At 54.6% G+C, this 15,291-nt stretch overlaps 1 protein-coding gene across 1 annotated transcript; it reads right to left on the bottom strand.

Annotated features, from left to right (window-relative positions):
• Positions 1–43: 43 nt before the first annotated feature.
• ALDH3A1 (aldehyde dehydrogenase 3 family member A1) lies at positions 44–8,936 on the bottom strand. Its single transcript, XM_006939887.3, has 11 exons — positions 8,798–8,936; positions 6,289–6,455; positions 4,653–4,884; positions 4,080–4,165; positions 3,653–3,861; positions 2,953–3,070; positions 2,097–2,238; positions 1,325–1,491; positions 929–1,028; positions 361–491; positions 44–258 (listed from the first exon to the last, which is right to left on the bottom strand). The coding sequence occupies exons 2-11, from the start codon at positions 6,448–6,450 to the stop codon at positions 244–246; spliced, it is 1,362 nt and encodes a 453-aa protein (XP_006939949.2). The 5' UTR covers positions 6,451–6,455; positions 8,798–8,936; the 3' UTR covers positions 44–243.
• Between the last annotated feature and the right edge of the window lie 6,355 nt (positions 8,937–15,291).

Below are 15,291 nucleotides of genomic sequence, written 5' to 3'. Positions count from 1 at the left end.
GGATGCGGGGGCTGCAAAGGAAGCAGGCGCACACACTCCTTGGTCCGGCTGGGGAACTTTTATTGGTCTCTACGTGTCCAGCGAGGGGGCGGGGACTTGGGGAAGTGAGGCCCGGGGCCCAGATGGGAGTGGGGGCATGCAGTGATCCTCAGGGGAGCAAGAGGGGGGCTCCGGGAGCAATTCTCCCAGGGCTGGACAGAGGGGCAGGGGTGCGGCGCGGGGAGGCCAGCCAGGTGCAGCACTTCAGTGACGGGTCATCTGCGAAGAGGACACAAGGGGGCAGTGAGGCCCGTGTCCTGCGCGGGCCCAGGGGCTCCCAGCAGCCGAGTCTCCCCGACGGCCTCCGCCCCCACCTCTCACCTTGGCCAGGCTTGGGGGGTATCTGGCTTTGAGGGACTCATCGTTCAGCAGAGGCCGCACCAGGCAAGAGCGTCGGTGGGAAAAGGTCTCAAAGCTCTTCTTGCCGTGGTAGGACCCCATGCCGCTGTTCCCTGCGGGGAGGAGCTGGCTCAGCCCCCGGTGGCCCGAGACCCCCAGACCCTGCCGACAAGCTTTACGTGCCCTTTCTCTGAGCCTCCCAGGGGTGGCCGATCCCTGGCGGATGCCCCAAGGGACACGTCCACGCTGGGGACAACAGAAGGTGCTCAGAAGAGTTGTTTCAGCTGTGGGACCTCCGGGCCATGTCCCCTCTCTCAGGGCCTCCCTGAAGCAGGACTGGTGTACCAGGTGACCCTTAGGGCCCTCTAGGGTCTCAAGGTCGAACATGGCTGATGGGTGTGCCGGCCGGAGCCAGAGGCCCACACAGGAGAGGTTAGTGGGGGTCTGAGGCCCAGGGCTGCTCTGGTCCCTCCTGAACTCCCAACTCAGGGCTGTGGAGGGGGGACACCTGGAGGGGGCAGGCAGGCAGTGAGCTCAGCCCCAGACTCACCCACACCCCCGTAAGGCAGGGAGTGCACAGAGTTGTGGACAACGACGTCGTTGGCCGTCACGCCGCCGCTCGAGGTCTCCGAAATCATCTTCTTAATCACCTGCAACAGCCGCCGGCCCCACCCCCGCCTCAGTCTCCTTCCCCGACCCCCCAGGCCCCTCCCCACTCTGTCTGGGCACATCCCAGAGCCTTGGGGATCAAGTCGACGGACTGGTTTCAGAGCGGAGGAGAAAGAGGCTCCGAAAGGTTAAGTGACTTGCCCAAGATCACACAGCTGTAAGCAGTGACACTGGGATTTGAACCTGGGCCCGTGGACTCCTGGATCCTGTTCACGCGAGTGCTGTGTCAGGACCCCCCTCCCCCCAGGACCCTGGGAGGAGGGCACCCCAGGCCTACCTTGTCATTTAGAGAGAACACATAGAGGGCCAGGGGCTTCTCCCGTTGGTTGATGAACTGGATGGCCTCCTCCAGGCTGCGCACACACACAATGGGCATCACGGGCCCAAAGATCTCCTCCTGCATCACCTGGGACTGGGGGTCCACGTCTGTGAGGATGGTGGGAGCTGGGACGGGAAACAAGCAAGGGTCAGCGGGTGCAGAGGCCCCCACCCGCCCTGCAAGCCCAGGCACCTAGCTTCTTCCTTCAATTCCCGTACAGGATTCGGGTGGGGCACGGGTGAGCCCCCCCCACCCCTGCCTGGGCTCCATCACAGCAGACCAAGGAGAGAACTGTGGATTAACCTACACATGGGGGAAACCCAGGGTCCACATCTGGAGCGGGCGGGCACTGTGCCCCGCTGGCCACCTGAGCCCCCGCCAGAGCCCTTCAGTCTCCGACAAGCTGGGGGCCGAGCGGGGTCGCATCGGGTGACCTTCAAGCCTGGGCACCGGGGGGCCCCTCCAGCTGGCCACTCGTTACTCGTGGGGCCTTGCCGTTCAGACCCCCTGCTGATGCCGCCTGGGCCTGGTGGGCAGAGGGCTTCTGGGCTGGGGATAGGCTTCCCGGGAGTTGTGCCCAGTCCCTGCCTGCCGAGACCCCCGGAGCATCCCCCCGACCCCCTCCCCCGCCAGGCCCACTGGATCGCGTCTGCTCCTCAAGGATAGCTGTCCACCTGCGGGGACCCTGGCAGCGGGCACGCACACACACACCAAGGGCGAGCACACACACCGATGTATCGGGTGGCCGCGTCCCCAGTGCCTCCGTAGGCGACTTTCTGACCCTCCATGAGGCCCATCACCCTCTGGAAGTGCCGGGAGTTAATGATCCTTCCGTAGTCACGGGACTTCTTGGCATCCTCCCCGTAGAACTCCTGCGGACAAGAGGTGACAGGTTTCAGGTGAGGACGTGGACCCTCATCCTGGCCATTGGCTGAGGGGCGACCTTGGCCTGGGAGCACCCAGGGGCACCATCTGGCCCAGGACTGCTGAGCTGTCATGACACCTGCAGTGCTCCAAACTTTCACGGCGTATGAACAGCTGCGAGACAGCGTTATTTGAAAGAAATCTGTGCACAGTTGTGTGGACGTTTGTCAGAAGATCGAATGTGTGTCTTCACGGAAAGGAAGAGTGTGGGACGTACGAGGAAGGCGGCAGTGATTGTCGAGGCGGTGGGTTTCTGGCTGGAGCTTTTGTTTCTTTACGTTTTATTCCTTTACAACCTTTTCTGAAAACTTTCTTTTAATGTTTCTTTTTGAGAGAGAGACACACAGAACGTGAGCGGGGGAGGGACAGACAGAGAGGGAGACACAGAATCCCAAGCAGGCTCCAGGCTCCGAGCTGTCAGCGCAGAGCCTGACGCGGGCCTCGAACCCACGAACCTCAAGATTGTGACCTGAGCCGAAGGTGGACGCTTAACCGACTGAGCCACCCAGGAAGCCCCTTTTATAACCTTTCCCAAATTATTTACAGTGAGTGTGGATTATTTTGATGACCAGGGGAAAAAAAAAAAATCCAGCGTGTTCTAAAGTCTAGACCCACCTCACTGCCTTGTAGCTTCTCACTCAGCCCCAGGGACCAACACTCACTTTCAGGGACTTTTTGAGCTTCTCCACAATTTGGTTCTGGATGGAGGGGTCACAGAGGATGTAGTCCGGGGCCACACAGGTCTGGCCACTGTTCATGAATTTCCCCCAGGCGATGCGTCTGTGAAAATTCCAGATTAGATTGCATCCCGCGAGGCATGGGAGGCTCCCTTGGACAAACATCTTATTCCATTATCTCAGGGTCAAGGTAGGAGGGGCTGAGCGCTGGGGGAGAGCTCTCAGGTACCCAGAAGCCAGAGGCTCCCTAACGTCCCACTGGTTTCTAGACACTGGACTGAGCAGACGCATGTCCCTGAACGTGTTTACAGGGGCCGATGGCATCACACGTGCTAACCTCATCAATGACTGGTGGGGGGTTTCTGGGAGACGTCTGGGGTGGGCAACCTTTGTGCCTCTCTGTTCATGCCCTTGAGCCCTGCATGGCCAGGTGTTATCTCTGCTCGGGGTCCCCACACCCTGGAAGGCCACGCATGTGGGATGTGAAAGGATTCTGGCTCGACCTCTTTCCTGCTGGAAGCCTTCCCAGACTGCCTTGCACCTCTTTTGTGGGTATGGTACCCCACCCCCACCCCCAGCTCCCACCCGAGACCGCAGACACCGTGAGGGCAGGGACGATGTCTGTGTCCCTCACGGCAGAACTGTGGTCTGCGTGAGCTGGAGGGCGGCCAGAATGGCCACTCACCTGCAGGCGACATCCAGATCACAGTCCTTGTCCACATAGCAAGGGTTCTTGCCCCCTAGCTCCAGGGTGATGGGGGTCAGGTGCTTGGCTGCGGCCATCATGATGATCTTGCCCACAGCGGTGTTCCCGGTGTATAGGATGTGGTCAAATCTCTCCTTGAGGACCTCTGTGGTCTCAGAGATGCCCCCATTGATCACCGGGTACAGATCCTTCCGCGCAAGGAGAAGGCGGGGCTCAGAAAAGACCACAACACTTCCTCCTCGCCCTGCCCACCCGGCCATCACCAAACAGACCCCCTCTCCTGACCCTGGGACTCAATTCACCTCAATGGGAGAGGCCGGCTGTCATTGGCCCCAACCCCAGGCTTAGCCCCTTGCTGCAAAAATTCACTATTTCTCAACCCCCAAAGACCTGGGGAGCAGCTCACCCTGTCCAGGTACTGAGGGATGACGGTGGCCAGCAGGTTCGCCATATTCTCACTCAGCTCCGAGGGCTTGACGACCACCGCGTTCCCTGCAGAGCACGCAGAGTCAGGGCCCTGCCCTCCCAGTGACCACGCCGGGAGCCCCTCCGTTCTCTGCGTCCTTGGCGGAACGGACAGCAGAGCGGAGGGCAGGCGCCCACAGAAGCGGCACCACCCGCCCTCTGCGGAGTTCAGATGCGGGAGAAGGGGGAAGAGAAGGGAGGGAAGGGCCTGGGCCCTGATGGGAGAGCAGAGCTGGTCCCAACCGGTGGGACTGGTGAGCCCAGATGCATCTAAGCTGAGAGCCACCCGGCCCCGCATACACGGCAGGCAGGAAGGGGTGGGCCGCGGTCACTTCTGAGCCAGGCCGGGCTTCAGACACCAGGGGGGCCGGCTAAAGAGTTTGCTCCCTGAAGCCTCTGGGGAAATTCAGACCCATCACACCACTCCCTGAGCCCCAGCTCCACCCCATCTCTGGCTCCACTGGGCTGGGACAGTGATCCCTCCTGACGCCCTCCCGAGACAGAGCCCGAGTACCTGCAGCGATGGCGCCCACCATGGGCTGGACCGTGACAGTGAACGGATAGTTCCAGGTGCCGATGATGAGGACCACGCCCAGGGGCTCCGAGTGGATGTAACACTCATCCTGCTGGGTCTGCGGAGTCTTCTCCACGGGCTCGTCCGCAGCCCACTCGGGGAGCTTCTTGATCACGTGTTCGATCTCTTCCAGGACATACACCACCTCCTCGTAGTAGGCGTTCCACTCGTTCTGTGGTGGCGAGGTGGGGGGGGGGCTCCGTGTGAGCTCCCCAGTCAGAGATCCAGGGCCGTGCAGCCAGGCCTCTGCTCAGGGAGTCACCGGGGCTGCCTGTGGTCCTGGCTCACTGGGCCCTAGACGTGTGACCCTGAACGAGCTGCCCACCCTGTCCTAACCTCAGTCTCCAGATCTCGAAAATGGGAGCATTTTTAGTACTTCACATGCTGGGTGGGCACGTTGGACACAGCCCGGCATGTTCAGCTGCCAGGGTGATGGGGCTGTTTACTGTGCGCTCCCCAGCCCAGGGGTCCGGGCCACCGAAGGCACATTGGGGCTGCGGGCAGAGCTGAGGATTTGCTGCTGGGGTGGTGGGTCTGCGAGGGCCCCTTTCTGACAGTGTGGAGGGCCCGGGCAGTTTGCACATGCCAAATTCATGGTGCCTAAAAGGACCTCAGACCTGGGTGATTTGAAGGTCATTAATGGGGGGGGGGGGAGGGGAGCGAGCTGAGGAGGGTCCAGGAATGCTTATAGATTAAAATGAGACTTGAACTCAGGACGAGCCCTAAGAAGGCCACCTTGAAGAAATGGGTATAGGTTAAAGGCTGCCAAAGAGAGGAAAAAATCCAGGAGAACCTCTCAGCAGGGGAGGGAGGGAGCAGGCCAAGCCTTCAAGGGATCCTCCTGGAGTGGGTGGGGAGGAAGCCATGCTGCAGGGGTGAGGGGAAAGGAGGAGCAGACAGCAGGAAAATACAACACTTCCATGAACTTTGGCTGTGAGAAGCAACGCAGAAGTCGTGAAGCTTTTGTTTTAAGATGAGGAACCAGAGATTTAAAAAATACAGCAGCGGGGCACCCGGGTGGCTCAGTCCGTGAAGCCTGGGACTCTTGATTTCAGCTCAGGTCATGATCTCAGGGTTTGTGAGTTCGAGCCCCGCGTCCGGCTCTCTGCTGTCACCACAAAGCCCGCTTCGGATCTTCTGTCCCTTTCTCTTCTGCCCCTCCCCTGCTTGCTCTCTCTGTCTCTCTCAAAATAAATAAATAAATAAACTTCAAGAAAAAAAGGTTAAAAAAAAAATACAGCAGCAGAGGACTGTGAAACAGGAGGGGCATGAGCTCGAGAGTCGCTCTGCTCTCCTCCAAGGCAAAAATGGAACGGGTGGAGGCAGGGCCAGGCGACTCGGGGGCAGCAAGGCGAAGGGGTTGAGAATTCGGAGGTGTCTGATTTCGCTCAGGGTGAGGAGGGATGGACGGGGAGGGAGGGCCCTCTGGGACGCCAAGCTGGGATGCTCTCTGGTTAGGGGAACCCAGGTGGCCCTGCGTGGGGCTGAGGGCTGGGAGAATGAGGAGACCCGGCGTTCGGGGTGTCGTGTCCCCAGGACAGGGCTACAAAGGGGGGGGTCTCACGCTCCGGCGCACCCTGTGGAGGTCCGCTGTCAGCGCGCCCGCGATGTCCTTCTCGTGCTCCTTGATCATGCGCCGCAGCGCCTCCAGCTGCTGGATCCGGAACTGCAGCGGGCGCGTCTTGCCCAAGTTGAAGGCGGCCCTGGCCCGCTGCACGACTTCGCCGATTTTGCTCATGGTGCCTGGGGACAGAGAGCATCTTGGAGCCGGGGAGGAGGACGGCCGCATCCCTCATCACCAGGACCTGGGGGCTGCAGAGGCAGCATCCTCATTGCTCCTCCGCCGCGTTTCTTTTGTAAGAAGAGAACGATCCCCCAGGAGAGCTGGGGAAACGGCATTCTTTTGCCTTCTCAGCTCGCTAGCCCAGCTGTCTGGCCCCCCTGGCCCCTGAACCGATCGCAAAGCATCTGCGCGGAGGGCCAGGAAGCAATGGCATGCGACCCTAACTGCTCACGGTGAGATCCTGGCAGTGTGCGAGGGAGGGGAGTGCAGAGGTGGGGGAGGCCCTTCCTAGCATCTCTCAAGCCCCGCCCCCACCGCTACCCGCTTGCAGAGCCGGAGACACTCCCCCCGCAAACACTCCAAGAGCTCCGCACACCCAGCCACGCCACATTCCGGATTAGACTGGCTGGCCCGGGTTGGGATTCCACGCCCGAGCTGATTAAAGAAAGCCCAGCATCAGCATACCAGCACCACCTTCCTGGCTCTGCGATTGTTCGCAAAAGCATTAGCTGCCTTGCGGGTGGAACCAGCCTTGGCCTTTAAACCAGTGCGTGCCCGCAACACCTGTGACACACAGGGCACACGCCAGCAGAAGTCTCCCGTCTCCCAGGGCCTCCGAGTTGCACACGGACGTGTGGAGGGGATCCCTGCTACCAGGGCGAGAAACCGTCCTGGCACACTGGGCTGGTTCTTCTGGGGGCCGTTCGGCCGCATCTAAGCAAAAGCCTTTAAAACGTTATTTCCCTTTGAGAGTGTAGGTCCACATTCAGGAGCCTATGGAAAGGACAGCGTTCCTAAACCTGAATGAGAAAGGTCATCAAGTCTTTATGTAACGGAGAAATACTGGAAACATCCGAAAGGTCCATCAGAGACTGAAATGAGCCATACAGCACCTGGGTGATGGCCCGTTGTGCAGGATTTAGGAGGGAGGCAAAATAGATGTTTCTGCACCTTCATAAGGGCACTGGCTGTCTGTGCCGGATGTGTCCCAGGCACGAGGCATAAGAAAGAAAACGGGGAGCAGGGCAGCAGGAACACTAGGTATGCACGTGTGCGTGTGTGTGCGTGTGTGTGTGTGTGTGTGTGTGCTCTTGAACACGCAAGAAAAGACTAGAAGGGTGGCTCCCAACATGGCGACCGTAGACGGGGGTGACATCAGCGGTGACCTTCGCTTCCATCTTCCGCGGTGTTTGACTTCTTTTGCAATGAGCTTGCATTTTTTTTAAAAATGCTTTGTAACTTTTTGACTAGGTAACACATGCTCGTGGTGGAAGAAATAAAAGATAACAAAAGGGGCACAGAGAAAAGCCTCCCTTCTCCCTGCTCCCTCAGCAATTCCTTTCCGTCTTCCCGGAGACACCCCACCTCTTTCAGACACTGCATAACTGCTAATAACAGGAAGAGAACCACGATAAGACTATTTCTACTTTGCAAAATATATATATATATATATATATGTATGCCATATATATTATATATGCATATGTTTGACATATATACATATATATGTATGTAAATATATGCATATATGGTATATGTAGTGTATATGGTATATATAATTTTTTTTGGCAAAGTGGAAATAGCTCTGTGTGTGTGTGTGTGTAATCTTGCTTGAATTCCAGCAGGTGGTTTCTGGGATCTCCCACTGCCTCCCCTCTCCACGGTGCTGAGCCCCACCCCAGGCCTTCTGCACAGAGAGGAGGGGCCCCTGCTGGCCTCCAGGGCGCTCCTGCTGACCACGACCCCAGCCACACAGCCTCGCAGGAAGGTCCCGCTTCCCTCCCCAGCCTCAGGTAGTCAAACCAGAGCATCAACCTCTGGCCAGCGGCCCCCAAGGCCGGGCGGTCCAGGGCGGAGTGGGTGAGTGAGATGGGGTGGGCACTTGGTCCAGCACTCAGAACCATGTGGTCTCTGGGAAGGAGCCCCCTCTGCACAGCGTTAATGGCGCTGCCTCTCAGTTATTAGCGATTCACGGAGCTGGAGGGCGTCTAACATTGCACCTGGCACACCCAGCTGGAGCTCCTTTCCCGGGACCAGCTGCCTTCGCACATCTCCGCATGCCACCTTCTCACCTGTGCCGACTTTGCCCCCAGACGTCCCCGAGGATGGCTCCCCCTCCATCCTCCCCTTTGATCCTCACAAAAACTCCACAGCAGCGCCCCGGGGAGGAAGGAACTGTTAGGAGTCCATTTAACAGCCGAGCAAAGCGAGGCCGAAAGACACTAGGTGTTCTCACCTAGGGGGAAAAAAAAAAAAAAAAAAAAAAAGAATGGGGTGGGAGGAAGGGAGGGGAGAAGATTACCTTTGACACAGCCTTTCCCAGCGCCTTGAGCTTCTGGAATGAGCAGCCTAGAGGGGACACTTTTAAGGACCCTTCTTCCAGCCCACGTGGCCTGGGAGTCCCTGCCCAGGAAGTCTGTGTAACAGGAACAAAACAGTATTCAAATAGGGGTTGTAGCTAACGGACCTCTCCTTCCTATGAGCCCCAGCTTTGGGGATTAGGCCTTGGGTTGTTTATTTTTTTTCTGTTCTGAAATGCAAGAATGCGTCTGTGAAGGCTTGGGTGGGGCGCACATCCAAGCTTCAAAAGGAGCCTCTGTGTTTGCCCTGGGCAAGGGGGCCCTGATTGATTCAGCCTGGCAGGCACCTCTTCCAGATTTCCGAAATTCAATTGCCAGAGGCCATTGTCCCAATTGCCCTGTTATGTAAGGTCAGCAGAGGGTGAGCTACGAGTCATGGTGACTGTGGGTGCACGCAGCAACCCCCACACGCACCAGTGCATGGGCCCGTTCTTGTCCCCCTCACCTCTCCGCCCATGCGCACAGGTGTCAGGGCCCCTTCGAGGTAGAGGTGTCCCACCCGAGGAACCGCAGGCTGGGGACTTTCTCCGTGAGGCCCCACTGATGCGCGGATCTGCCCTCCTGTTGAAGAGCAGAGCCAATGCCAAGAACCCATCATGACCGTGTGGTCGCCCAGGAAACCAGAGACGCTTGCGAAGGAAGGAATCTAGAAGCCCCTCCTTCGGCCATTTGCCAGATGCTTGCTGGGCATGTCCTCTGTGCCACCTAAAGGGGCACCTTTATCAGGTGGATGTCACCTACTGTCGCGTCTCTTACCTCTCCTGCTGCTGCAGACTCTTGGTCCCTCCCTACCACACTTCCTGCCAAACTTCCCCACCTGCAGGCCCCTCTCCAGCCAGCATTCGGGGGCCCCGGCTTCCCCTTTCGCTCAGAGGAAAACACGAGGTCTCCACGGTGGCCTGAGGGTGTCCTGCTCCTCTCCCGTCCCTCTCTAGGGGTCCCTTCCCTTGACATCCACACACAGCTCCGCTCAAGTGTCATGGAAAACGGTAACCAGCCCAGCCTGTCACTTTCTGTCTTCTTCCTCCATTTCATTTTTCTCCCGGGCGTTTATTGCCCACGGACATGCTATTCATTTGTCGCTTATTTCATTTGCTACCTGCCGCCCTCCGGCTGGAATTTGGTTTGCTCCCTGCCGTCATCCTCGCACCTTAGAATGATGTCTCGCACCCAGTAGGTGGTCAAGAGATACCTGCCGAATGATGGGGCAAAACAGGAAATTTCAAAACCGTATGGCAACAGTAGCAACTGGATGCACAAGACATTGACCGTGACTCAGACGAAGCTGACGCAGGAGGGAAATGGCATCTGTGCTGAAATGAGGGCTATTCAAGCAAGGAACAGCAAAAGGGCGTGGAACAGCCAAAGCGAAGGCACAGAGGCAGTCAACAAGGTCATGCATCCCCTGCAGCTAATAATAAGCAGTGGTGATGTGTATGGTGCTGCCCCAGGAGGTGAGGGGATGGACGGGGCTCCAGGGGCAGGGGACTCGCGGAGGCCTGTGGGCTGTGGGAAGGCTGTGGGTTCGGTGGGCACGAAGGAGCTCATCACAGCTTATCAAAATCAGACCTTGTTTTCCGAGAATCCGTTTGGATAGGGCACAGCCTTGATGAGGTCCGGACCGAAGGCCGCAGTGTGCGGGAGGGACGCAGGCAAGGAATTCCAAGACCCCGAACTAGACTGATGGAATGGGAAACCTTCCAGAATGACAGGAGGAAACACCAGCCGGATCAGGTGCCTGGGGAGGCTGCATTGGGCGGTGGGCAGAAGTTGGGCGTGCTCCGAGATGGGGAGGGCTGGGGGGGGCACACCAGGCCTCTTGTGCCGACCTGGAACCCTCCCCTTGCTTTTCCAGCGGTGACGCCTGATCATCTTTACAGATGACACCTTCGCCCTCTGCTGCAGCCTCGCCAGGGGGAGCGTGGGTCCCCCCAGCCTCTCCCGGGACCTGGATACTGAGTGGAGGGCAGGCTTCGAGGCCCAAGCCTGCTGGAGCTGATTCATCACGACAGCAGCTCCCCGGAGGGACAGCCCGCTTGTCCACTCGCCAGTTCCCTGACCGCCCTGGCCCCCACCCTGCCGAGCTCTGTTTTTCAGCTCCACTGTTCACCGGATTGCTGACCACCAGGGGCGTGTCCTTAGACAAGTGATTCAATGTCTCTGGGCCTCAGTTTCCTCATCTGCAAACCGGTGCGGGGAAAAGAAACAGAGACACCAGCACCCTCCCACCCCCGGGTCGCCCCCTTCCCGGTCCTTGGCTCCACCCGCCTTCCGTGAGGCTCTTCTGCGGCTTTCGTTGCCCCTAAGCCGCCTTCATCCGTCTCATTTCCTCCTTCATCTTTCAGCATGAAATTGACCTCCCCGAGGAGAGTCATGGAAGCGACTGGAAAAAGCGAGCGCAGACAACAATGACCGTGTGGCACGGTGGGAACGGGGCCTGGCACACGGAAAGTTTCGTGTGAATGCTGGAAGCTGTTGCTTTTGTCGCAAGTAGCGGCTCTTGGGGCGCCTGGGTGGCTCAGACTCTCGATTTCGGCTCAGGTCCTGATCTCACGGTTCGTGAGTTCCAGCCCCGCGTCTGGCTCTGTGCTGACAGTGTGGAGCCTGCTTGGGATTCTCTCTCCCTCTCTCTCTGCCCCTCCCCTGCTCGTGCTCTCTCTCTCTCTCTTTAAATAAATAAGAGATAGATAGATAGATAGATAGATAGATAGATAGATATAAAGCAGCCCTCATCCCGGAGCCTTGAAACTTGTTTAAATCCATGGAAGACAAAATCTCTAGATTTTTGTTCGTGAAGAGTTTCAGTTCCGGCATAAGCTTGGGTTGTCACAATGTTGCAGATGCATGGTTTTTAGTTTTTAAGGGTTAAAGGTTTTAATCTTTGCCCTGATGGTCCATCCCAATGCCTCATACTTGCCCAGATTGTCACACACACACACACACTCTCTCTCTCTCTCTCTCTCTCTCTCTCTCTCTCTCTCTGGAGCCACTGCTGCCTGTTTGTTTTCCTGAGTCCCTGATCACCTCTCTGTGGTCCCTTCTCCAAATATCGACAAAAGGGCCCTTGGGCAATGAAGACTTGAGCATGTTTTCCCCCCATTGACATCCTTCAGTGGCTTTCTACTACTCTTAGGAAAAAAAACCTTCCCTGGCCTTTGAGACCTGCACAGTCTAACTCCTGGATGCCTCACCAGCCTCATTTTGTACCGGTTTCCAACATTTTCACTGAATTCCAGTCCATGGGCAGTTCCTGAATGGGCCACGCAATTTCCTGCCTCAGGGCCTTTGCACATGATAGTCTCTCTCCCTGGAACACTCCCCCTTCCACTCTGCACCAGGGTAACTCTTGTTCCTGTTCAGACCTCAGCTTCTCTGACCCACCCCTACCCCCCAATAATACCTTCCTTACTCCCAGGAACCTGCCCACAACTTGCAATCATATATTTGCTCCTGTGATTATTTGCAGATTGTTTTTCTTTGTTCCTTGTCCCCCTACAGACTCAAATTTCCATGAAAGCAGCAGTTTCAACTTTTTTTCAATATCATATCCACAGTGAATGGCATATAGGAAGACCTAGAAAATAATGGAAACAGGTCAATGTACCAAACCATCCCAAATCAGCAGGTGGGGCTGGGCAGGATCTAAGCAAAGATTGAAAGAAATTATCACTCCTTTAGCAAGGTGATTTTCAAAAACACTCCTAAAGCTGGCAAAACATTTTTGGATGAATGAGAAAACCAACTTAAAAGTTACATTGCTTAACTTTCAAGGAGCAATTAGGTTAGAATAGCTTTTGGGAGGGAAAACCCACTTTCTTTTTAAGAACAGGTGGGAAGGGGCGCCTGGGTGGCTCATTCGGTTAAGCATCTGACTTTGGCTCAGGTCACGACCCCGCTGTTCCCAAGTTCAAACCCTGTGTCAGGCTCTGTGCTGACAGCTCAGAGCCTAAAGCCTGCTTCGGATTCTGTGTCTCCCTCTCTCTCTGCCTCTCCCCTGCTCACGCTCTATCAAAAGTAAACATTAACAAAAAAATTTTAAGAAAATCATATCTTACTGCTTAACATCTGTTACATGTTATAATATATATTTATTTGTACATATATATATTTGCAAAATTATATTTCATAATTAAAACTGGCAATGATGTGAATGTAAGAGATCTTGTATAAGTTCATGACACAGAATTCGGTTTACATTTTTCAAGTGGCCAAGGAGTGAGGGTGACAGCCTAAAAACCTTGGGGTGACACCTGGGTGGCTCAGTTGGTTAAGCATCTGACTCTTGATTTCGGCTCAGGTCATGATCTCATGGCTGATGAGTTCAAGCATCAGGCTCAGTGCTGACAGCGTAGAACCTGCTTGGGATTCTCTCTCCCTCTGTCTCTGCCCCTCCCCCTCCTCTTTCTCTCTCACAATAAATAAATAAACTAAAAAAAAAGGGAAATTGTTCTAAGGGGCAAATAAACTGTTTCAGTGGTAAACATGAAATTATTAGACAATGGCCAGTGTCATGTCAGCCCTGAGGCTGCTTATGATCACCATGGCCACCATTTATTGAGCACTTAGTGTATGCCATGGACCGAGGGCATGATACCTTTAATCATAATTCTACAAGAAAGGTGTTATTATCCCCATTTTATAGAAGGGGGAACAAAGGCTCATAAGAACTCTCCTCCAGGGACACCTGGGTGGCTCAGTGGGTTGAGCATCCAACTTCAGTTCAGGTCATGATCTCGCATTCGTGAGTTCGAGACCCGTGTCAGGCTCTGTGCTGACAGCTCAGAGCCCGGAGCCTGCTTTGGATTCTGTGTCTCCCTCTCTCTCTCTGGCCCTCCCCTGCTCATACTCTGTCTCTCAAAAAATAAAATAAAGTGTTAAAAAAAAAAAAAAGCCAAAAACCTTGTCCAGGCTGTCACAGCTCATAGGGGGCAGAACCAGGGCTTGAACTCATGCTTGGCAGGTACCAAAGTGCACAGACATATAGATCTATGGAATAGAACCAGGAGTCCAGAAATAAACCCTTACAGTTATGGTCAGTTGCTTTTTGACAAGGGTGCCAAGACAATTTGATGAGAAAGAAGGGTCTTTCTAACAAATGGGGCTGGGATGACTGGACATCCCCATGCAAAAGAATGAAATTGAACCCTTACCTCAGATCATACACAAAAATGAACTCCGGATGGTTCACTGACCTAAACATGAGGCATAAAAATATAAAACTTCTACAAGAAAATATAGGAGCAAAGCTTCACGTTCTTGGGTTAGGCCATGATTTCTTAGATACATCACCAAAAGCACAAATGACCAAAGAAAAAATAAATAACCGGATCACATCAAAATTAAAAACTTCTGTGTTATAAGGTCTACCATCAAAAAACTGAAGAGAAAACCCACAGAATAAGAGAATATAATTGAAAATCATATATCTGGTAAAGGGATTTATGTCAGAATATATAAAGAACTATTATAACTCAGTAATAAAAAGACAAACCAATTTTTAAAAAAATTTTTTTCTTAATGTTTTTATTTTTGTGACAGAGACAGACAGACCATGAGCAGGGAAGGGGCAGAGAGAGAGGGAGACACAGAATCGGAAACAGGCTCCAGGCTCTGAGCCATCAGCACAGAGCCCGATGCGGGGCTTGAACTCAACAGACTGTGAGATCATGACCTGAGCTGAAGTCGGACGCTCAACCGACTGAGCCACCCAGGCGCCCCAAACCAATTTTAAAATGGGCAAAGGAGGGGCACCTGGGTGGCTCATTTGGTTAAGCATCCAACTCTTGGTTTTGGCTCAGGTCATGATTTCACGGTTTTGTAAGTTTGAGCCCCACATCGGGCTCTGTGCTGACAGTGTGGAGCCTGCTGGGGATTCTCTCCCTCCCTCTCTCTGCCCCTCTCCTACTTATGCTGTCTCTCTCAAAATAAACAAATAAACTCAAAAAAATATGGGCAAAAAATTTGAACAGACATTTCTCCAAAAACAGTATACAAAGAACGAGTTAATTAATCCACAAAAAGATGCTTGTCATTATTAGTCATTAAGGAAATGCAAATAAAACTACAATGAAATACCACTTTAGACCCGCTAGGATGGCTATTTTTCTTTCTCAAAGACAGGAAATAACAAAGTGATGCAGGTCCACTGGGGAAAACAGTATGGAAATTCCTCAAAAAGTTAAAACTCGAACTATCCTACAACCCAGCAGTTCCACTACTAGGTATTTACCCAAAGGATACAAAAATACTATTTCAAAGGGATACATGCACCCTGATATTTATAGCAGCATTATCCACAGCTGGCAAACTATGGATATAGCCCAGGTGTCCATCGGCTGATGAATGGATAAAGATGTGGTGTGTATACACGATAGAATATTACCCAACCATCAAAAAGAATACAATCTTGCCATTTGCGACAACGTGGATGGAGCTA

Source organism: Felis catus, chromosome E1 (assembly GCF_018350175.1).
Source record: "Felis catus isolate Fca126 chromosome E1, F.catus_Fca126_mat1.0, whole genome shotgun sequence".
In the NCBI taxonomy this organism is placed as follows: Eukaryota; Metazoa; Chordata; class Mammalia; order Carnivora; family Felidae; genus Felis; species Felis catus.
This window is presented reverse-complemented; position numbering and strand designations above follow the sequence as displayed.